This window comes from Rhinolophus hipposideros (genome assembly GCF_964194185.1).
Source record: "Rhinolophus hipposideros genome assembly, chromosome: 21".
NCBI lineage: Eukaryota > Metazoa > Chordata > Mammalia > Chiroptera > Rhinolophidae > Rhinolophus > Rhinolophus hipposideros.
In genome coordinates, this window is record NC_138067.1 from 10,296,204 (window position 1) to 10,319,835 (window position 23,632).

At 52.1% G+C, this 23,632-nt stretch overlaps 1 protein-coding gene and 1 long non-coding RNA gene across 23 annotated transcripts in view; one reads left to right on the top strand and one right to left on the bottom strand.

The window, feature by feature from the left end:
• KIFC3 (kinesin family member C3) overlaps positions 1 to 15,296 on the bottom strand; it is a 36,266-nt gene extending 20,970 nt beyond the window's left edge. For 5 of the 22 annotated variants that reach the window (XM_081032615.1, XM_081032633.1, XM_081032635.1 and 2 more), the window contains exons 1-3: positions 15,168 to 15,296; positions 11,305 to 11,509; positions 8,515 to 8,657 (exon numbers count right to left, since the gene is read on the bottom strand). In XM_081032615.1, coding sequence (XP_080888741.1) covers positions 8,515 to 8,657; positions 11,305 to 11,470 — 309 coding nt within the window. In that variant the 5' untranslated portion in view covers positions 11,471 to 11,509; positions 15,168 to 15,296. Of the gene's footprint in view, positions 1 to 1,466; positions 1,670 to 4,702; positions 4,842 to 8,514; positions 8,658 to 10,942; positions 11,510 to 15,167 lie in introns of those variants that run through there. The other 17 variants (XM_081032630.1, XM_081032631.1, XM_081032629.1 and 14 more) reach the window with 11 other exon arrangements.
• LOC308490435 lies at positions 3,339 to 8,359 on the top strand. Its single transcript, XR_013992206.1, has 3 exons — positions 3,339 to 3,742; positions 4,836 to 5,090; positions 5,813 to 8,359. It is a non-coding gene; the product is annotated as an uncharacterized lncRNA (long non-coding RNA).
• Positions 15,297 to 23,632: the final 8,336 nt, after the last annotated feature.

A 23,632-nucleotide genomic window follows, 5' to 3' on the forward strand; every position in this document is an offset into this window, starting at 1 on the left:
TTACAGGTGCCACCGTTAGTGGTGCAGACCGGCCCAGAGGCAGCAAGCAATGGGGTCAGCGCATAAGAGGGAGACAGAGGACACTAGGGACGCCCCAAGGAGGGCCACCCAACTCAGCAAGGGGCTGATAGTGGTCAGGACAGTTAGTTCTTGAGAAGAGGGCACACCTGCAAACCAGAAAAAAAGGTTGCATTTAAAAAGTGCATAAGGGCGGCTAGATGGCTCAGTTGGTTAGAACACTACCTCTGGACAACAGGGTTGCTGGTTCAAATCCCACCTGGACCAGTGAGCTGCGCCCTTCACAACTAGATTGAAGACAACGAGCTGCCACTGAGCTTCCAGAGGGGTGGCCGGATGGCTCAGTTGGTTAGAGCACAAACTCTCGACAAGATTGACAGCTCAATTCCCAGTTGGGATGGTGGGCTGCGCCCCCTGCAACTAAAGTCTGAAAACGGCAACTGGACTTGGAGCTGAGCTGCGCCCTCCACAACTAGGTTGAAAGACAACGACTTGGAGCTACGGGCCCTGGAGAAACACACTGTTCCCCAATTTTCCCCCAATACATCTTTTTTTTAAAAAGTGCATAAAAATAATCTGCTGTCCCTGGAACTGAGAACAAGTTTAGGTATTCGGTGATATTCCCTTAAGACAAATGCCACATGCAGGGGTCATCACAAAGAACATGGCTCCACCCAAAGGCAGGGCTTTCCACAAACCAAGCCCAGAGCTTAGGCAGGGATCCATTGTGGGATGATGGGGCAGACAGGGTTGGGGACCTTGGGGAAGCGGGGGAGAGTCACACATAAGCACGGAGACAGACATGACAATGGACGTGGGGAGCTGAGCCCAAGGAAAGGGGTCTCAGGGCCCACGTGGAGATGGGGAAGTGGAGGGCAGTGACTCAGCCAGGCATGCAGAGGAGAGCCAGCGGTCAGGCTCACGGGGTGTGCACAGGGGCTCAGAGTACCCAAGTGTCAATGAAGGAGACGGTGTTCACTGAACAACCTTCGGCTCTCCCAGGCCTCCAGAGGTTTGAACTCCCTGCTCCCACATGCTTTCACATCAGTCTCTCCTTTCCTGCCGGTGTTCTAGGAGGTGACCTCGGCAATGACTTTTGTCCACTCGGGCTGCCCAGTCCAGGGCGCCTGGAAGAGGGGGTAGACTCGGGGCAGGAAGAGTCCCTGCACCTTCCTGCTCCGCTCACACCTACATGTGCTGCCTGTCACTCTGGAGAGGTAGGTCCTGGCCCGTGGCAACCATGAGGAGTGGGGCACAGAGATGACCAGGATGGGAGGTCCAGGCCTCTGATTCTCTCCACCTTGTCCTCTCATGCATTCCCCAGCTGAGAGAAGATGCCATCTGTCTATTATGCTGGTGGTCTGTGGGTTCCAGGTGACCTGAGTGAGGTCCGCTGACCTGTTCCATGGTGGGCAGTGGCCTCTGCCCATCCCATCCTCCCCAGGTACCTGGTTCTGCAGCTGGGTAGATGTGGCTGTCTGGTCACTGTCGTGGAGGGCCAGCCTCTCCCGTAGGGCCGCCAGCTCCTCCTGTAGTCGGGCTTTCTCCTCCTGGAGCTGGGACATGGCCTCCACCATCCTATGCACCACAGGGGCCGCACCTGGGGGCCCCGAAAGGCTCGAGCACCTCCCGCTGCCAAACAGCCGCCCACCTATGAGCAAAGTAGTGGCCAATCAGCAGGGCAGCAGAGGTCCCACCCTGACCAAGGGGCCTATCGTGGCAGGACAGACCATGTGGTGAGTGTTACCCAACAGGACAAGGAGGGAATGCAAGCAGAGTTGCTGGGCGAGGGCTGTGGGCAGCAGCAGCAGCAAGAGCTAGGGGCCTCTAGGGCCTGCCTCGAGGAAGCCACTGCAGCCGGCAGCTTCTGGGGGATGGAACTGCCTGGATCAGGAACTAGAAAGGCAACTGGCACTGAATACTCCCCTCAAAGCACGGGTTCTAGGTCTGATGCACACTATCCTCTCCATGGCCAGCCTGCAAGGCATCGACCCTGAGAAAGACATGTCTCCTGGCAGCGGCTGAGGAGTCAGGGTTCTCTCCCTGGAAAACACTGTTCTTGGGGAAACATGATTTCTTTAACCTCAAACCCTCTCCAGAGTAGAGAAGAGAGGCAGGGGCTCTCCAGCCTGCCCCCTGCCCTCCACAGGGAATGGTCACCTGCACACAGAGAGGGAGCAAGGGGAGAGTGTGCGTGTGCAAGGGACAGACCGGGACACATACACAGACACAGCGCGTGGGCAGGAAGACAGACAGGCCTGCCCCGGGGCAGACACACCTGCAGTAGGTGGGATGGAGCGCAGGGATGGCACAGGACCGAGGAAGTGCTAATACCAGGGTAGGCTGACTCCACCTGAGTCCTCCTGCCACCACCTTCCACTGTCCTGTCACCAGGAGCAGGAGAGAGACGGACAGATGGAAGGACAGACACAGAATCAAAGCCTATGACCTGCTAATGGGGCCTGGCACTGAGAATGGCCACAGTTTCTGCCGGTGGGGAGCTGGCAAAAAGTTTGGGAGGAGGGAGACAGGAGCAGGGGAGAGGGTGGAAGGCAGGGGATTTGGCTCTACCCTTGGGCAACCCAGTCAGTCCTGGCCAAAGCCCCCAGGAGCAGAAGGAAGCGTCCAAGAACGGGGTGTCCACGAGGTAAGCGGAAAGAGTGGCAATCGCTGGCTGCAAACCTCCACTCTACCTTGGAGCACCAAGGCTTCTGGGGTCCCCCACAACAGGTCCCCGGAGCTGCAGCCCTGCATGAACCGGACTGCGATGCCCCAGAATCTGTGAACAAAGCCACCCAAACCTGAAGTCACACACCCCACTAGCAGTTTCAACCCATGGGAGGCAGCAAGTGTGCTCCCTGAGACTGGAAAAGCCATAATGCAGCTTGGCTTTTGGACTGGGCTCGAGCAGGGGGTATGGAGGGAGCTGGTTCCAGGCTAGACTTGACCAGGAAGTCTCAGCACTGTCCCCAGGAGGGATAGAAGGTGAGAAGCCTGTCTTCCCAGTCTAAAGAGAGCCGGCAAAGCACGCACAGGCTAGCTTTTCCCTTCCTCCCAACCCCTTAGGACAGCTTCAACTCAAGACCTTCTACAGAGCTGAAGCAGCTGCAGTCACTGGTTGGCTAGTGGCCCATGTGGCCTGCACGTGACACAGTGTGCATGTCACACACAGTGGGCCAAGCTTCTGCTATCTGTTCCAGAGAGAGTGTGAGGTCAGACGGACGCTTCCAGGCCCGCACACGGGGCTGCCAGGGGCAGCGCGTGACCGGCACAGCCCTCAGCCCTTTGCAGACTGCTGTGAGCAGGAGGGAATGCACTCCAAGTCCAAGAGCAGGTTCTGCCACTGAAAAGACGTGGGAGAGGCCTCTCGGGGTCTTCCTTTGTGAAATAGGGTCAACGGTCCTTGCCCAAAGGGGCGCCCTTGGGACAGGAGCCTGGACACCATGACAGACGAGCAGGTGTGAGTGAGTGTTACCCAACAGGACATGGAATCGCCCTTCTCACCTGGGACAAAGGACGTCCTGAGACACCCTCAGAGCCCGCCCACACCCAGTGGTGTTTCAGAAGAGCTGAAACAGGGCCTGAAGAGAGCCTGCTGGGGGAGACAAGACCTTGAGGAAGCTAAGAAGGGCAGGAGAGGAGGGCGGGAGAGGTGACATCAAAGAGGAACTTGGGGAAGACACTGAGCGGCCCTGCACGTTGGAAGCTGCACACCTCTCAGTAGGTCAGTCGTCAATGCAAGTTTTCAAAAGACAGTGTGCCTCAGGAACCGCCTGGGCACTGCCCTCTCACGGGCACTCAGACTCAGAGAGACCGAGGGCCAGCCCCGGTCCTGATGACAAATCAGTCCTCACTCTTGACTGGAACTGGCCTCTCTCCTCTTGGCAAAGTAGGAGAGCCCACCTGATTGTCTGGACAATGCCCTCCTTCCCAAGGCCCGTCTGCCCACACCTCAGCCACAGTCCAAGACCTGCCCCTGAACATGGCTGAATATGGCTCTGGCACAACCTCAGAGGAGGGAGTAGATCCTTCTGCCTCCCGGCGAGTTCAGACGCACAAATCAACCTCTGGTGACAAGGAGGAAAACAAGAGAAAGACCAGCTCCTTTTTCTCCACACACCGCTGCTGACTTTCCCCTTAGGCTCCCTGTGAATGTTCCTTCCCAATTACCAGAGCGCTCAGGCTTCCCACTGGGGAATCCCACAAAGGAAGCCCATAGAATCTTCCAGAACCAGTCAGCCTTGCCAGAGAAGAGTGGAGCCACCAGCTCCTTTCCCGGCCTTGAGGCAGTAGAGTGGAGCCCTGTCCTAACGTCTCTGGGTCCCCGGTGGGCCCAAGGATAACAAGGGGACCAGGCCTCTCTTTGCAGTGGTAGCGTCTTTGAGGCTGCCACCCTCACCCTGTTTTTGACAGGTGCTGGGGGAAAGACAAAAAGTGGGGAAATTCAACGCTAGCCCATGCTAGCCAAAGCCTCCTATCACCAAGTGGGGCCCCAGTGGCACTGGGAAGAGGGTGTCCCAGGAGTAGGGATGGGCAAGCTGGTGTCAAGGCATCTAAGAGTTGGATGGACCACCTCCAGGTGAGAAGGACAGGGTGTGGGGACAGCTCAGATGTCACAAGAGCCTCCCCTCCAGCGCCAGCTCTAGCTAGGGCTGTTCTAGGTCGGTGGGCAGACCTCCTTTACCTGTTTTCTCTACATTCATGGTGCCACCAGCTTCCTGGGCCTCCCGGTCCCGCTTGGGGGCCGGCGCCTGTCTCTTCAGGAGCTTCTCTTCTTTCGTCCCCTGACTCTTGTTCTTGCACCCCTTGTCCTGCAGGGCCTGCTGCCAAGACACAACCAGAATCCTCGTAAAGGGGACTGCAGTGAGGAGAGACTCCCTTGAGCCTGAAGATGGTGCACCCCTGGAGCTGGCAAGGACCATGACCCACTGCATCCATCCTCATTGCGTGGGTTGGTGGGGGACATGGAGTCCCAGAGACTGAAAGAAACCGTGCCCAGATCCTACGACAAGACAGTGGCAGTGTGTTCCCCCGGCCCCATCATTAGCCAGCCCTCTCCACCAGCAAAAAAGGTTAGAAATCCTCAGGCAAATGCCACACAAGCATCTTGTGGGCCCTGCGGGGCGTGAATAACCAGTGCCAGGCCCACAGCCCCCCATTCACAGACCTGTCCAGCCCACCAGGCACATGGCAATCTCAGGGCAACTCCCCCCATAATATCAACTGCCCCCACTTCCAGATGGCACCAGCCTGGGGCTTCCGAGGGGGCACGCGGGTCCACACAAGCAGGGGAAAGCCACAGCCCACCCCACCATGGCTATCTGGGGACCACGAGACCCTGTCTCCGGGTCAAGAAAGGACCCAGGCAAAGAAGGCTGAGATAGAGAAGACTGATAGCCAGGCAGGGAGAGGGAAGGAAGGGGCAGAAAGCGTCTTTCATCCAGAGAAAACACCTGCAGCTCGCACAGAAAGATGTCCAAGGCAAGAACCACATATAAAGTGTGATCTCATTCCAGGATAATGGAAATAAAATATGCCTCAAAAAATAATCTAGGAAAATATAAAGACAATAGTTCTCTCTGGGAGGTTGGGCGATGATGCAGTGGCTACTGGTGACAAGGAGAAACATATACCATTTAAACTTTTCTGAGAATAAAAAGAAACTTAACAGAGAAAATGTGGGAAGGAGGGAAAGGAAAGGGGACTTTTCATTTCATTTTGAACCTTGCTGGTGTTTGCATTTTTAACCCTATAAACATCTACAGCGTTCTGTTTTGTGTTTTAACATCAACAGAAGTCATCTGGGAAGAGCGATTCCAGACGTGTTTTGTGTGTCTTCGTGCCCACCGTAGTCAAAACAAAACGACAAATGCTATGTTTTTAAAAATGCTCCTACTTTAGAGTCAGGAAGACCTGGGTGTGAAGGCTCTGCCTCTTTTGAGCTGTGTGACTCTGGGCAAGTTACTTACCTTCCCTGAGGTTTCATTTTCCCCATTTTTAAAACAGAAATGATAATAACCACCCACCTCATGGAGCTGGTGTGAAGAGTAACTGTGATAACTTAGGCAAAATACTCAGCGTCTGGCACATAGTAAGAGCTCCATATCAGGTAGCCATTTAGCACTATATTATTTCTGTAGTCTTCCAAATATTTTACTTTTATCATCAAAAAGCCAATAAAGAGAATTGAAAAGAAGCAAAAAGCAACATCACCAGGCTAATTTGCAATCCACTCCCTCCCTCTCTCGATCCCACGTTCTACTTGAGAAAGGGAGGGTGGGAGGTCCATCTTTTGTTTTTTAGGAAAACTCTGCCAATTTTATTTTGTCCCCACTCTTTGATCAACTGCCACACCATCACGAGCAGGTTTGTCACTGGTGGCGGCAACGGTGGCAGCTGGAAGTTTCCATTTGCCGACCAGAGCAAAGGTTACACTATTTCTGGCCTGTTGGCCAAGCCACAGGAAGGGCAGACAGGCCCCTGGGGGGTTGGGAATTTCTGCAGCGCCTCCATAGGGACCGTGTCAGGTTTTAGCTGCTTGAGAGGCTGGCAAAGAGGGTCACTAAGCCTACAGAGACCCCTCACTGTGCCTGGGTCCTACTTCAGCCCCACGTCCCCAACCTCGAAGCACCAATAAATAATAGAGCCTTGTGGGACCCAGCAGGACACGATCGTGGAAACCAGTTGCTGGCCGGAGCTACTCAGCGGTCTGCAGCAGATGTGCTGACCCCAGGACTAGGCTGCCACCACAGCACAACACCCCATAATCAAACTTCAAGAACAGAGCCACCGCCCAGCCGAAGGCAGCCGGTTTTGACCGTCTCCTGATTTAACTACCAATGGCTCAAGTCAGAGAAGAAACAAGGGTTCTCGGGTTTAACTGTTCTTGCACCAGACTTGCTTTGCTCACAGAACTGACTGAAAGAAGGACCATTTGGTTCAATTTTCGGATGAAGCACACAAGAAGCCCAAGACTCTCTCTGAAGTAACATCAAGTCGTGGGCCCATGTTCAGATCAGGACTTGATCCACATGCCACCCCCGGCCCAGGGAGGACATGCTCCAAGGGCACGTGTGTTTCCCACACTCTGTCCTGCCCTCTATTTGCACATGGCCCCTCCTCAAAGGTAGGCCCTCTCGTGCACAGTCCTTCTTGGGGGGAGGAGGCTGGGCCTTGGCGACATGCCCTGCTAACTCTGGTCCTTCGTCTTCTGCCACTGCCATCAGTGGCCCTTGCCCAGTTTGCATTCATACGTTTGTGATCATTTGCTCACGCTGGCCCCTCCGCTAGACTGTCAGGTGGGTACCTCTCCTTTTCTGTGTGTCAGCACCTGGGACGGCACCTGGCACAGAGCAGGCACTTCACAAATAGATGTTAACAAATGCATTCATTTAAAAAGTGCCAAGCCTGTGCGGTCCTGAAATTACAATGTTATAGCTGCCTGAACGCACAGATCTTTAAGGAGCTCATTGCAATCGGAAATAATACAGAGGCTCAGTTAGAAAATTCATGGTAAACCTGAAGTGGAGTATGATGTAGTAGTTTAAGAGAATGTCTGTATGCTGATATACATGAAGAAATGACCAAGATTTACTGTTGAGGGAAAGAGCTAGCCACAGAATAGTATATGAAAATAAATAATAAAAACTGTATACATATAATTAAGTGGAATGATAAATAAACACCAAACTCTTAATAGCAGATTTCTCAAAGATACAGGAGGCATTCAGTTTCTAGGTATTACATCTCTGCCCTGTGTGAATTCTTTATACCATATGTTATAAAGCTCGTCATGTTTAGTGGTTCAGATCCTACCTTGCTGTGCAACCAATGGCAAATTACTTAACCTCTCTGAGCCTCCATTACTTCATTCATAAAATTCAGATAAAATAGTAACCGTGTCTTGAGACTGTTCTGAGGATTAATGTGGGATATGTAATACATGGAGTCTGACACAAAGTCAGGGTTCGATAAATTATAGCTGCTGTTAATGCTATCATTAGGTATTATTTCTATATACAAATATACATGTATGTATGTACAGTCTGTCTTTTGAAAATCATGGTGATAACTGCAAGAGAAAAGAACCCAAGTTTTGGTGAAGCCCTCTGTCTAGCTTTGGATTCCCTCTTTAAATATGGAAATACAAGTATTATCCCATGGACTCCCATGCCCGAGGGCGAATAAACAGCTACCCTAAAACCTGCCAGTCTTCCTAACAGCTTCTCAGAAAAGGCCCTGTTTCCCATTTTAACACCTCAGCCAGGGTGTGGCTGAAAATCTTCTGTCATCTCCTGGGAGATTTCCCCCCACGATAACTAATAAAGCAAATTGCTCCATCCATGCTGTCTCACAGGCGGATATGCTGCGAGGAGCTTGGCAGCACAAAGAGGCACAAAGCAGGTCCCAAGTTCTCCCTCGGTGCTTCCTCCCCTGGAGGAGCCTGTCAGGCACCCAGCTGGGCCCCTCATGTGTTTGAAGGCCGCCCGGGCTTACCTGCACGCTCAGGTAGAGCCTGCGGGGGCTCCCAGGGCCAGTGCAGTCCACACTGAGGGCTCGGCACTGAGCTAGAGCTGGGCGAGCTGCACTTCGGGCACTAGAGTCCTCGTCACCGCCAGCCAGGGTGTCTTTTCCACGTCCTGTCCCAAAACAGAAAAGATAGATGAGATACTCAGACCATGGGTCATGGACCACTGGGCAGCGCCATGGCTGAACCTGGCTGAACATTCCAGCCAACCCAGGTACAGTCAGGAGGGACGCACATGCTCTCACACGGCTGCCCTGCAGAGAGGGAAGGCTTGGCTCCTTTCTTGCCAAAAGCCACCCTAAGATTCTTTACAGGAGGTCACCCAAGTCCCCGCGGGTCTCCCCTCCCTCCATGGTGGCTTTGGGGACTGGCCCTGGCTCATGAGCACCCTCTGCAGAGAGCAGAAGGAAGAGATGCCAACCAGGTTGTGCAAATCATCCAAGGAGGTGCACCCCGGGGCCGCGGTTTTATTACCCAGGCTGCCTCTAGGTGGCAATTTCTCCCCTGCCTTCATTAAGACCAACCCCACGCTGGATGGCCTAGTCCCTGCAGGCTCCAAAAGCATATTAAGGACCAACTAGAGTGCATCCCCTCCTGCCTCTGACACACTGCCTCCCTCCCTGAATGAGGGAGAGGGCTGACTGTGGAATCAACACCCCATCCACTACTCCACAGCCTGTGGGGCCAGAGGAGGAGAGGGCAGGGCTCGCTTCACAGAAGGCAAAAGCAGAGCCACCACCCTGGTTTGTGATATGCTGAATGCCAGCCATGGGCCAAGTGTGTCCCAGGCCTTAACGCCCTTCTCCATCCTCAGTTTCCTCGTCAATAAAATAGGGATAAGGAACCAAACTCACAGTTGCGGGGTAAGGACAAAATGGGTGACACACATAAAGTGCTCACACAGTACCAGGTACCCAGAAAGATGGGGGCTGAGAGCCTACCCGGTGGCTGGCACTATGCCTAGTATTTCACACACAGGATCTGATTTGACCTTTGTCTTGAATTTTAAAAGTACGTAAGTCTATGTGGTAATATAATCCTCATAATACTCAATTGATAGACCTATATGCACACACACGTGCACATACACACAAGACTGGAAGGAACTATATAAAATGTTTAGTGACTTGCTTCTATAGGCATTGTTTTATTGCTATTCACTTTATTGCACTCCAGAGATTGCGTTTTTTTACAAATTGAAGGTAAGACCCTCCACCAGTCAAAAATTATGACTCACTTTATTGAAACACTACTCACTTTACTGCGGTGGTCTGGACCCAAACCCGCAATATCTCCAAGGTATGCCTGTAGGTGATTTTTATTTTCCTATTTTACTTTTCGATGTTTTTTGGTTTCAGGTTTTTGGGTTTTCGTTTTTCAAGTGAACGTGTTTTTGTTTTTTGCTCCTTCCTCCCTCCTTCCTTTCTTTCCTTCCTCCCTGTCTCCTTTCCTTCCTTCCTTCCTTCTTTCCTTCCTTCCTTCCTTCCTTCCTTCCTTCCTTCCTTCCTTCCTTCCTTCCTTCCTTCCTTCCTTCCTTCCTTCCTTCCTTTTTTTCCTTCCTTCACCAGAAAAGCCATTCTTGTTCATATTCCATGTGTAATCCTTAGGACACCCTTGTAGAATAGAGACCACCTACAGCCCCTTCCAGACAACTGGGGCTACCTGGCCCCAAAGCACAAGCTTTTTCTGGAGGCCCCCAGGGTCATCCCAGCCTCACTGTCCCCTGCAGAGAGACCTTGGAGGGCATCACTCTGGCTGCCACTATGGCACAAATGTGGTAGGAGAGAGGGAACCCAACAGGAGTCTGCTGTGTGCCCTCTCTGGGCCTCCGTTTCCCCTTCGGTACATTGAGGGGCTTGGACCTGATGGCCTAGAGGGATTGTGCTACTCCCACAGGCTGGTAATCTAAACCCTTCACCCTGTGGGTCAAGCTCAAAAGACAGCAAACAGCTGAAGGCCTCTTGCCTGAAGACATCTCCCTCTCCTGACACTTCCAGCATGACCTGCCCACATCCAACCTGGAAGAGGGTCAAGAGCAGCTCCAGCCCTGACAAGCCAGACAATCTAGCCCTAACCCAGAACCAGAGCTACGGCTCGCTCCTTGATGTTGGAGGTACCAGGGGACATGACCCAGAAAAGAGAGCTGGTGTTGACAGCTTCCCCAGGGGGACGGCAGGGGGCCCAGATTCTGGGACTCCTTCCCTGCCCACCTCCTGTCGGGGGCCCCCCCAGACGCCGCCCTGGACGGCACCTAACACTGGGCGTACATACAGCACCCAAACCCCGCCAGGCCTCCCTCCGGAGTGCCTCAGTCCACTCCTCCTGCCATCCGCGGGCCAGCCCAGGCGGGATCAAGTGTCAGTGGCGCGCAGGGCGCCAGGCAGCCACTTCACCTACCTTGTTTACCAGCTGCGAAGGAACCGAGGGAAACCCCGCGTCCTCCGCCAAGGACCAGCGGACAGGACCGCGGAGCTGCCGCGACCTGGCGGGGCTGCGACAGCGTGGCTGTTGGAGGCGGTCTCCCCCTGCTCGAGGGACCGCGTTAAAGTTTAACTTCGCGTCCGCCACTTCTCCGCACAGACCGCGCAGGCAGGGCAGCAGCCCAGCGGGATTGACGCCCTGCCTCCACGCCGGACCCTGTAATTTACCTGACAGCTCTGACTGAGCCGCGGAACTTGCGAGAAACCTCGCTCTCATCTCTGGGATCTGGAGGGAGGAAGGAAGGGAAATAAAGAGGCATTTTAAAAATGTGGACTCACCAGTTCTCAACCTCCCCGGGCCGGTGTGTGGGAAAGGGCGGGCGGCGGGGCTGGCTGGGGCGGGGCGAGCCATCCCCAGCTCGGGCTCCGGGGCCCGGCCCACTCTCCACAGGCCTCGCAACGAGGGCGTGGCTCCCAGGTTCCAGGTCCGGCGAGACTGGACCATGGCCTGGGGCTCAGCAGCCTCCTCCCAGGGCCGGGCAGCCTGCGGAGAGAGCACGGGGAAATGAGATTGAAGACCGGTGGCCCGCCCGCACGGGGGCAGATGCGAGCCCGCCATCTAGAGGGGGTGTGCCAACTCCAAAGTCCCCCGAGGACCCCGGGGTCTCAAGGGAAGAAACGGGCCTGTCCCCATTTCAGGGTGCTTGTTATCGAGTAGGGAGGCTCAGAAGTGCGCACGGAGCTGATAAGGTGTGTCTGCAGCAAGATGTAGAAACCCCACATCTCGGTCCCTCCAGTTGGAGCCTGGCAGCTTGAAAACACGCCGGGTCACGGACCCCATAGATCAGATTCTCTTAAAGTTAGCTCATTCATGGATTCCAACTAGCTTTCACTCTGTTCCTACAACATGGCAGGCAACCGGCTAGGAGTTGAGATACAAATTACATTCTTCATTTAATTATTATTTATCCAGTGCCTGCTGTGTGCCAAGCACCTGCCAGGGGTCCTCTTTGATCAGGAGAAATGTGTCCTCAAAGCTCCCTGTGAGGGGGAAGGTAAATACTTCAAAAAATGTTCACAGTCAAACAGGCTACAGGGAAGCACCAGAAGCTGTGGGGAAATGGGGGTGGACTGGATGGAAAGCCCATAGGTCCCTTATAAACTGAGCAAATGAACATAACAGATTTCCAGCATTCAGTACACAAATGTTTATGAGCACCTATGTGTGCAAAACAGCTTTGAGGGCATTTAAGGTGACCAAGCTATAGTCCCAGACTCGGACAGTGATGCAATTTACAGAAGAAGCCAAGTCATCTCAGAAAGGCAACATTAAGCTTGCTTTGGGTTTCAAAATGGAATTGTAGGTACCCAAGGACTTCCTGATGGCACTACCTGGACTGAAGACCACTTTCTCCATCCTTCATTTCACTGACTGCTTTCTACCAGGCAGTAAAGATATCTATTTGAACGGCGTCCATCTCCCCTGACCCTCTATGGTTCCCCAGGGCGCTGCTCACAGAATGTTCATCTTTGAAGCCCACAGCACCCAGCCTGAAGTCGCAGCTACATTCACACCAAACACTCAGCGAAGGCTTGTTGGTTGAATGTCCTGAAATGAACGCACGCCAAGGTTCAGGCTGAAGCATGGAAGAGAACAGGGCTAGAGAAGGAGACTCAGAGCTGGGAAGCCATTATTTCACCGCAGAGGATGCAATCACCAAAGGCCGTGTAAGACGAGAGTCAACCAGGGAGGACAGAGCTCACTCTGGGTGAGAAAGAAAGCTGGAGAAGAAGGAAAACCAGGCAGGTGCAGAGTCCTCAGAGGTGACCAGTGAGTGAACCATGCCACAGAAAGGTCAAACTGAGAGAAAGCTCCTGAGGTCTCCTTAAGGGAGAATGTCTGGGGAGCAAGACAGAGGGCAAACCAAAGGGGGGGGTAGGAGCTACAGGAAGTCGCCACTTCCTTCTCCTTGGGAAGTTTGGCTACAATGGGAAGGAGAGGATGAACTAAGAGGATGCGGTGTTCAGGAGAGATTGGAGCATGCTGGGTCAACAGAGGGAAAGGAATGATTGATGCATTGAGAGGCAAAAAATAAAGAGTGCAGGGACAGGTGGCCCGAAGATCTGGTGACCAATGTTCACGGAACTGAGCCCTGGAAGAATGCCAGGCTCCTGTCTAGGGACTCATGGTCTTTGCCTTCCTTGACTGAGGAAGATAACTTGGAAGAGGAGGCCCCTGGGTGCAGTCTCACTGGGACAGCGGCAGGACTGTGGGCCAAAGAATGGAGCGGAGGTTAATCCAAGTATTGGGCCGACTCCACGGAGGAACTGGAGGTGGGCAAGGGTGGAGTGGAAGGAACCAAGGGGAGCAGCCCGACGTCCTCTTCTCCAGGCTATTTGGCACAGAGATGGGCACACAAGCCTGACGACCAGCTGCCCGATGGGCACGGAGGGAGAGAGAGATGGACTCCACCTGCATGTCAGGCAGGGCATTCAAGGTCAATTCCACAGCTGAGGGAAAAGACGTTGAAGGAGGTCAGCTAAGTCTGAGCAGCAGGGACAGGAAGAGACAATATTTCTGTGGATTTCTGGAAGGGAAGTCGGGGAGACAGCCAGGATGATATCAGGAAGAAAGAGGAAGGGTGTATGCAAGATCCTGAAGAGGAAAAAGCAGCTGAATTTAGCAGAGGGGAGTGTGAGGGTCAAAATTATCAAGGACTCAAGTAAGTGCAAGGTTATAGCTGCTACCAACGTAGGACACATGGGGTGGGGCAATGGGGACACTGTATTGGAGTGGCTGTGACCAAAAGCTGGTTCAGAACCCGGCTCTGCCACTTACTAGATGTGTGACCTTGGGAGAATTACTTTGCCTCTCTGTGCCTCATTATCTCCATCTGAAATTGGGGAGAACTGTACCTTGTGGGGTTGGTATAAGGATTAGACAATGCATATATAAAGTGTTCAGAACAATACTAGCATATACAAAGACCTCAAAAAATTCATTTTTCAGGGTTAGGTGAATGCAGAGAGACTGGTTTCAAGAGAGGGGCACTACCTCTTGGGATTCAGGCCATAGCAGAAAAGCTGCAGCCCCCTTACCCCCAGACCGGGGATATTGCAATGATTGACGGACAGACTTGACAACTGTCCAGAGACTGCTGCTGGGTCAGGGAATTGGACAGGAGCTGGTATCTCCCTTGCACACAGTCACACATCCCGGGTTTCCCAGGACAACTCAAAGTTCAAAACCTCTGCTCCCTAGAGCCCATAAGGACAGCAGAACTCATCACCCTACGCTCTTCAAGTCCGGTCACTGCAAACACAGGGCCCCATTCTGAGAATGCATTCCTTGCAAATGACTCTCCCTGGTCAAGGAGACAGCTACTTTATCAAGGGCATGAGCAATACACCTGGGCAAGGAGAGGTGCTCACCCGGCCTCAAACAGAGGTAGAGCTGGGGCATAAGAAAGGCCAGGGGGCCACCACCCACAACCTTGAGACACCAGTGTTGGAGGTTGGAGGAGTACTCAGATATTTAAACAGCTTCCTCTTTAAAATCACCCATGACCAGGCCCTTCACTGCACCAGAGTTCTGCTCTAACAACTGGGGGTTAAAAGAGGTGGCTTCTGGCTCTTCCTCCCTTCTGGGATCCCCCAGGCAGCCGCTGTCAATCACTCAGTTACCCTACTGCCCAGAAAGGCACCTGCCCAGGCCCTCCTTTCTCACCTCCGGGTTGGCCCACAGCACCCCCGGCCCTGCAAGGGGGAAAGCAAACTGCCCAGGGGATGTACATGGTGGGAGGGCCTGAAACTGCAGCCTTCAAGGGAGCCCTGGGTGCACGGGGGACCTCCGCAAGGGGAGGGGGGCCTCCCTGAAGGACATGCGGTTCCCGGTAGGGTCTTGCTTTCCGGGCCAATGAAATCAGAACGGGGGTCCCGAGGCTGCTCCAATCATAGGGGACGTGGCTGCCACCTTGTTCTGGACAAGGTCCTCGGCTCCGGCTGGACTGCGAGGGAGGCGGCAGGAAACCGCGGAGGGCTCAGTCTCCGGGGCCCGGCCCTCCCTGCGCCCCTCGGCGGGTCGGGTCAGGGGGTCCCGCGGGCAGGGTGGGCCCAGACACGGCGCCCCAAACAGTGGGCCGGGAGGATCCCGAGCACCCAGCCCACCCCCAGCTCGTCCGCTGGTACCGCCCCCGACTCACCCGCCTGGCGGAGGCAGGATCCCGGCGTAGCTGCAGCGCCGGGGGCTCGGCCCGGCCCGGCCAGCCGGCAGGAGGCAGCTCCACGCCGCTGCCTCCTCGGCCCGCCCCGCTCTGCCCCTCCCGCACACTTTCCACAGGAAATGATTAACTCGGGCCGCGGCGCGTTCCCATGGCAACCGGCTTCGACCCAGCAGGGGGCGATGGCGGCGGCGCGCGCTCCTGCATACTCTCACGCGCGCACTTACACACACACACACACACACACACACACGCGCGCGCGTTACACACACACGGGGCTGTCCACTCCACAACCGCCCGTGCTCCGCCCAGACCGTACCCTGGGTGTCCTGGCTCCTTGCAACCCATACATGCTAATGCACACGTGCGCGCTCGCCCGCCAGGGCCCACGCATGTCATACGTGTTCATGCTTCCGTGCACAGATTCTCACACGAGTACACACGTCCTTCACACATGCTGTCGTTAATACACATGGACACATTCCCATACTAGTTCGTACATGCGTACTTTTGCACTTAAACTTATGTTCTCTAGTCACACCTCAAACCCTAGTACAAAACTTTCACATGCACTAGTTAGTACTGACACATACACTTACCTGTGTGTCCTCACACACTGCCCTTCACACACAAACTCTAGTACACATTTTCTTGACACGCTAGCACACGCTTCTACACACACTCTTACTAGCTAGTAACGTATACACTTTCACATTCACACACGCACTCACATTATCGTATAGTGTTCGGGCTTTCCCACATGCTTTCCCACAAATATGTCACATGTGCTTAGTACACGCATACACTTCCACACGCTCAGTCTCTCACATGCCCTGCAACTTCTTGTCTCACTCTAGTATACACATTCTTTTACACCCCAATACAGTTTCACGCATGCTCTTACACTCTCATTGGTGTGCACACGTATGCATTTTCACATGTTATCACATGTTTTCACACACATGCTCTCACTAGCTCTAGGAGGAATACAGAGGGCTGGCTGCCTCCCCAGCCACGGCAACCCCATGGCCCTCACCTCCCCCCAGGCAAGTCAATATCTTCCAGAGCAAAAAAAAAAAAAAAAAACTGCTTGGGATTTTTTAAGGTAAAATATTCCTTTAAGCTCCAGTGAAAACAGTTTGGAGTGCAGACGCTCCTAGGGTAGAGCCCAAAGGCCCTCATACAAGATGCCTGGGGGAGGCCAGAGAGCCGGCCAGCCAAGGAGAGGCAGCTGACCCGGAGGAGCCACTCTGTTCTTTGTCTCCCAAACAGAGGCAGCATTTTACTCCCGAGTCAGTAGCAAGATTCTCCCTCCAGGGTGCGGAAGGAGGAGAAAGAAAGCAGCCCAGTGCAGGCTGATGGTTCCGCAGATAATCTGAGGAGGGTGGGTACTCTGCCCTGTCATGCTTGGCCCAGGAGGAGAAAAGGGGACTGAAGGGGATAATGTAGCTCCAGGACTTTCTATCTCCTGCTGCTGCCAGACACTGGGCTGGTGGTCAAGAATCTCAACCAGAGACAGAGCTAGGGTTTTGGGCCTCAGATTATTCTGAATGCTAGGCCAGGACACTCGCAGCCCCCCTACTGAAAGTGGGCTAGTATGTGTTTTATTTCCTAATTGAGATGCTTAAGCGAAGGCCCATTAGCAGATAAATGTCACTCTCCTGGAATGGTTCCCTGGAGAGTTAGAGGTTTCTACCTAAGAACCATGGATAACTCTCCCAATGGGAAAGAAGGCCATAATTTGAGTTACCTTCTCTGAATCCCCCTGCCTGCCCTCCAGACTGCAAGATTGGATGAGGTCGAAATTTCTCTAGATTCATGACCAAGTCTCTCCCTTTGTTATAGTCCCTATTGTTTGATTGGAGGTAGAGGTGGCGTAGGACTTCTAAAGTCCTGGTATAACACTGGAGGCCTTGTCTTACTTGACACTGGTACATCGACAACTGCAGGTTTCTTCCAACAAAGCCAAAGGCAGATTTTTAAATTAATAATAATATTTATTGTTCTTTTTGTCTGATTACAAAAGTAATAGATGTTCATTGTAACTATAATCCCACCCACCAGAGATAAATGCTGCCAACATTTTAGGACAGTCTTTTTTTTTTCCATGCGCATAATAGCTACCATTTATTCAAAGCTAACACCGTGCCAGGCACTGCTCTGAGCTCTTTATAAACAAGATTCCCTTTAACCCCGAACACCCTACAAACTAAGCATCATCATAGCCCCATTTTTCAGGAAATAGCCTCTGAAAGTTCATTCATAAACTCAGTGGGTAATAGAGCTGAGATATGAATCCAATTGGTGTGTGTGTAGATCTAAGACACACAAACATATAGTACTGTCATATGTACCTAGGGTGCAAGAATTTATTAAGATCAAAACACCAGTGAAGGAAAAAGAAAAGTGAGATATTAGGAGGAAGGATTTGCAGAATCCTAGCAACACTCTGACTGGAAATGTAAAAATAAATTACCTTCTGATTGGTAGAATTTAGTTCAAGAATGCACAAGGTCACCAGGCACTACATACCAATAGCTTCAAGGTCATTCCTATCTTAGAAACTTCACTGATGGCTTGTGTGGAGACTGCCAGTTGTCCCCTGGTCACAGAGAAAGTAGAGAATTTGCCGGTTGCCAAGTGCCGAAGGGTTCTGTCCAGAGGAAGCAAAAAGCTGGATTTTGTTTGATCTGATTCTCAAGAGTAACCCAGAGTAAAACACACATAAGACTTACATGATTTTCCAGTTTTAATGATTTAACTTGAGATTCGATCACCTCTAGGCCTTTACTATGTTGTTCTCCTGCCTAGAAGTCCTCTTGCCTTTACCCCGCTTCCACCTGCCTCCCCTCACCTTTACCTGGCTGACTCCTGCTTTTCCTTCAAGTCCTTCAAGCACAGAGGTCACCTCCCTTGACCCTTCCAGGCTCCACAGTCCCCTAGCTGCTCAGCCTTCTGCAGCCCCCTCCCCACTGGATTGTAATGACCTCCCCTGTCTACACCATCAGCTCCTTGAGAAAGGGGCCCTTTCCTGACTGGATCACGAGGAAGGCCTCTGCAGTGTCTGATATCACCTATCGTTTCACTGAGTAAAGAAATAGATCAGGTATAATTCAGAGGGGAAGAACAGGACACGTTAAGCATATCCAAACAGACTTTCTTCTTGTGTAAATTAATGATAGTTCTTATCAAAAGGAGGTAAGGGATGGATCCTTAAGCAATTGTTTCAATGTGGTCAGTAAGGAGTATCCTGCAGTTGTGAAAAGTGTGTATCTTTGCATGATTCTGGGTAATAAATAGTTTCTTGAAGTTGGAGAACAACATTCTGGACTTAAGAGTCACATATTAAGTCATCCTGACTCAGTTAGAGTCCACATCTTCCAACATCCCTGAAATAGTCCATCATGGACGGTGCAGAAACAGCTGGGAAGGATCCCGTGGAGGGGCAGGCAGGGCTCTGCACCCTGCCCTGCAAGCATGAATTTGACCCCTAGCTGCAGAACTTGGGCATGCAACCTCTGAGCATAGTCGATGGGCTGGCTCTTGGCTCCCACCTGCTAGCTCCCAGGAAGCCATCCTCCTCAGTGGACATGAAGGGTGGGGTCTTAGACAGCCCTTGGCTGGACTGTAAGTTCCGGTCATTCTCGGCTACTACAGACTCAGCTCCTACAGGCACTAGGTGCTCAATAGCTATTTGAACAAATGATACCTTTCTCTCCCTTCTCCCCTTTCAACTCCCTCTTTCCCTCCCCGTCCCTACCCAAAGGTGCCTACTTTCTAAAAGCTGTGTTGACAGGGAAAATGGTTCTCCCATTTCCAAAGGTCTCTGCAGGGAACCAAGGCAACCCTCTCCCCAATAAAACCACCTTGCTTTCAAATCTCTAGACAGTGACTCCTTTCTGCATTTGCCAGGGAGATTGGACTCAGTGGTGCTTCCAGGCTCTTAGGTAAGGGGAACCTAAAACCTCTTATGACCTGAGAAAGAATTTGGCAGAGACAACCCTCTCCTAGTGCTCCAGGGTGGAAAGCAAAAAGTCCCCCCCCCCCCCCCCGTTGTCATTTCCTGTACTCTAAAAAATGAGAGGAATGCAAACACTGAGGGAGATGTGTATTTAAGCACTAGGTGATAAAAAGATTTAGCAAGAATGGCAGGGGGAGATAACGTTGCCCCCACCCCTTCTTCTCTGAGTCACTTTTCCTGAAGACCATCCACAAACGCCTAGGCTCTGTCACCCTAACTCTCCCAACTTCATTTCTTGCTCCTAAATCATTCTATCTCCACATTCTAAGCCAAGGCATGCATTATTAAGTCGTCCTCACTTTTTTTCAACTTCTCCATTCATTTCTCCTGATCTGCTGCAAAGTCTAGGTGTCTGGGTTGGTTTTTTTGACTTTTTTTTTTTTTACCTGTACAAATGTAGCAGAGACCAAGAGTGGAAAAAGCCCTCAATCCTACCACCCTTATTGTCATTGGACCAGATTTTATTTTTGATACTTGACTTTGAGCAGACATTGTCTCTGTTAAAGAAAGATAGTGTATAGCAATGGTTTAAAATGGGTTTTGGAGCCAGGTGGTCCTGGGTTTGAACCCTGGCTAGTAATTTCCTCTGTGCCTCAGTTTCCTCCTGTGTCCATGGAGTAGTACTAAAGCCTACCCCACTGGCTTATTGTGAGCACTGAAGAGCAGGCACGGGACACCCATAGCCCAGCATCTGGCACACAGACAGCGTTCCACAGACACCAGCTGCAGTTTCAGTGGGAGGCAGAGCGCATATAATTTTCTACTCTGTTTTTTTTCTCACTTAAAATCATATAATAAGCATTTTATGAGTTACTTTTTCTTACTAAGGCCTGTACTTTTCTGAACTTCAGGCCCCAGACGGGAACTTCAGGTCCCATTCAGCGTTGGGGTCAGGAGACACACTCAGCAGCGCTCAGGAGAAATGACTGAAAAGACTAATTGTTTTAAATGGCTGTATGATATTCCACTGAACGGGTCTGCCCCAACTGAGCTGACCATTCCATGGGGTCAGATCGTGAGTAGCTCCCATTTCTGCAGTTTTATAAATAACAGTGCTGCAGACGTCGCCCCACTTCCTCACACACAGCCTGTTGATTCCCTGGGAGGGGCGGCGGGGATGAGAGTGGGGTTGTTAATTTCATACACATCTTTCTGAATAAAGAGTCTGAGCATTCTTTTTTTTTTTTTTACGCTTTCTAAACATGTTGCCAGATTGTCATCAGGAAGGGCTGCACCAAATTTATACTTTACACTGTCATTGGCAGAATTTTTTGAGAAGTACTTTTCGTACTAATTTACAGTTTTTCTCTTAGATATGGAATTCTTACCCCGGCTCGTTCCCCTGTGAGGCATGAGACATATAAAAAGACATCTGAGCCCTGGCTGTCAAGGGAAGAGAGAGTGTTTGGTTGCTTTGCTGTGTTTCTGTCTGTTGGGCTAGGTGGGGCGGGGCTGAGAGCACTGACTCAGCGAACCCCCTCCCTGTCTGCTTTTTAGCCCCCAGACACCTTCCCAGGAGGAACATCTCCCAGCCAGGGAAGATTCTGTCGGGGGCCGTCAGCATTACTAAGCTCTGACACCAGCCTGGCACTTCCTTCTGGCTTCTTGCAATAAGTCCATCAGCCATTCCGGCGAAGAGACTTCTTCAAGAGGAATCTGGCATCTGCAGCTTTCAGTTCCCCGGGAAGGCTGGGGGTTGGGGGGAGGCAGGGGTGTGCAGAAGCAGCAGCCAGGTAATGGAAGCCGTGTGTTCCCAGGGAACTGCAGCTATAGTTCATGACCACCCCGCCAGCCGCTTAGCACTGCCACCGTCACTCAGCGAGGTGCTGCGGCAGCTCCGGGGCCTCTCCCCCTTATTCTGGTCTTCCTCCTCTGGGGGTGGCCCTTGTTTGCAAACAGCCAAGGGAAGTTTTGACGCTGTTGATTAACCAGACTCCCACAGCTCGGGGTTCTTAGTCATCAGGACAAGTCTCAACCTTCTGCCTGCCCTGCCAACGTCACCGGCTTCCAGGTGATGGGGAAGAAGTGACTAGGATTTCCATAGTTTCAGTGGCTTCCGTTCCTCATCTTCAGTGGGGAGGGGAAAACCTCCACCCATCTCAAACAGCTGGCATGTACAGGGCCTGGAATGCCAGGGTAGGACATTAATCTAATTCGATTTAGCTTGGATCTGCTAAGGGACAGCTATGTCCCAAACACTGGACTAAACTCTTTAATTTCATTTAATTCTCACAACAACATGTGCAGTAGATATTATCATTCCCATTTTACAGACGGAGAAACTGAGGTACTAGGTTATAAGAATGGCTAGGGGGAGGCCTACGAATAAGTAGCAGCTGTGGGAAGGCTTGGAGTGCTGGAAAAAAGGTGGGTAGTCCAGGCAGGAGCTGTGTTCCCAATCACTGCCTGACCTTGGGCAGACTTCTTCCTCTCTCTGGGCCTCCCTGAGTAAGTGAGGAGGGTGGACCGGTGACCTTTCCAGCACTAAAGCAAGTTGGAAGCGATGACTGTAATTCTGAGATTCTGCTTGCTGAAAGCCTGGTCCAAGGGAGGGGTCTTTCCAGCTTAGTACCTGGGGCCCTGCCTTCAGTATTTACAGTGGCTTGGCAAAGAAATGCCAGCACAAGAAAGGAGATCAGTGGTTGCCTGGGGTGGGAGGGGGAATGGGGAATGACTGCTAATGGGGTTTCTTGTGGGGTGATGAACTGTTCTAAGATTAGATTATAGGGGCAGTTGCACAATTCTGAACATACACTAAAAGCCATTGACTTGTACACTTTAAGTGGGTGAATTTTGTGGTATGTTAATTATATCTCAATATAGCTGTTTGAGAGAAGAAGGAAAGGGAAGGGAAAGGAAGGGAAGGGAAGGGAAGGGAAGGGAAGGGAAGGGAAGGGAAGGGAAGGGAAGGGAAGGGAAGGGAAGGGGGAGGAAGGGAAGAAGGAAGAAGGGAGAAAGGAAGACCCGCACAGAGGTTGGGCCAAAGCTGCCTTTGAAATTTGCTTCCTGGGAGTGGGCCCTCAGCACCCAGCCCTTCCCCAGTCATCTCTCCTCTGAGCACCCAGGCTCAGAGGAGTGTGTGAAAAGGTGTGTGTGAAGACACCCAAGAAGCAGGTGATGGCTCCAGATTCTGACCAGAAGTGATAGGATTCCCTGACCACCTCGGGCCTGGAAGAGTGCAGGGAGGGGGCATTGATGACAAGAAAATGGATGGGGTTGGGGAGGGGAGGGTTGTCAAGGAGGAGACCCTGAGAGTCAGGGCGAGGTATTGCTCAGATGGGGAGGCCCTAGAAACAGAGTATGGCCTGGAAATACCGGGCTGGCCAGGGGCTCTCTCAGTAGTTGTAAACATCATGGCACTCCAGAAAGTGTGTGTAAGAAAAACCTGCAGCTTCTGAGGAGACCCCACAAACCAGTACAGCTGAATTCTGCTCGGCACCAGTGGGGTCACAGATGGGTGCAGCCATTCCAGAGGAGAGGTCAGCCCAGACTGGACTCTGAGTCAGGTGCCCAGGTGCCCAGGTACAGGGGACCCAAAATGAGGGCAAAATTGGCCAAGAGGCAAGTACTCACTCCACTCCTGCTGTTAGGGCAACTTACTGTTGAAAGAGGAGAATCCCAGAGGATTCTGAGTCACAGCCCACTCCCACCGCCCTCCCCATACCCCCCTGTGCCTCCCACCCCACAGAGGGAAACCTCAACATCCTTGTAAATGGCACCCCTAATAATAATAGTTTTTATTATGGATAATATTCATTAAGCACTTCCTATATGTTAGGTCCTTTACGTACAAGGTCTCATTTAATCCTTACAGTAACCTAGAAGGTGAGTATCATTAGTATCTCATGTTTCAGATGAAGAAACTATCATTGCTCTTAGGACTGCCACCATTATCGTGGTTGCTGTTCTTTCTTCTGCCACAAAGCCTAGCATGCGGCAGATACTGAAATCCTATTTGTTAAATTCAAGTGTGGATGAAAATGGGAGGGGACCTGGATAAGCAGAGTTCCACCAACAGAGCCCTATACTTGCTCATCTTGAATGCTCAGGGCTAGCTAGCCTTGTCCTGGCTGGAATGATGCCTGACGCCAGCAGACAGTCGAGGCTGGGGACCTGGGGTGGCCTGTTTTCACTTCTCCCATCAGCCCTGTCTTTACCCACAAGTAACAGACTCTGCCCAAATGAGCCCTGCGATGCTCAGAGCCCCACGGCGAACAGGCCTCTTGGGTAAATGGTGCCCAAGGCTCTGTGGGTCCTAGGTGGCGAACTGGGGGCAGAATTTGTGCACATCTGTAACCAGAATAGCTTCAGGGTTGGTTTGGTCGGCTCAAGGCCACAGGTACAGAATGCCCCATGTTTCTGTGTCGGCAAGCTTCAACCACCCCAGTGTTTTTTAGGACTCCACTCCAAACATTTTTTAGAAGGC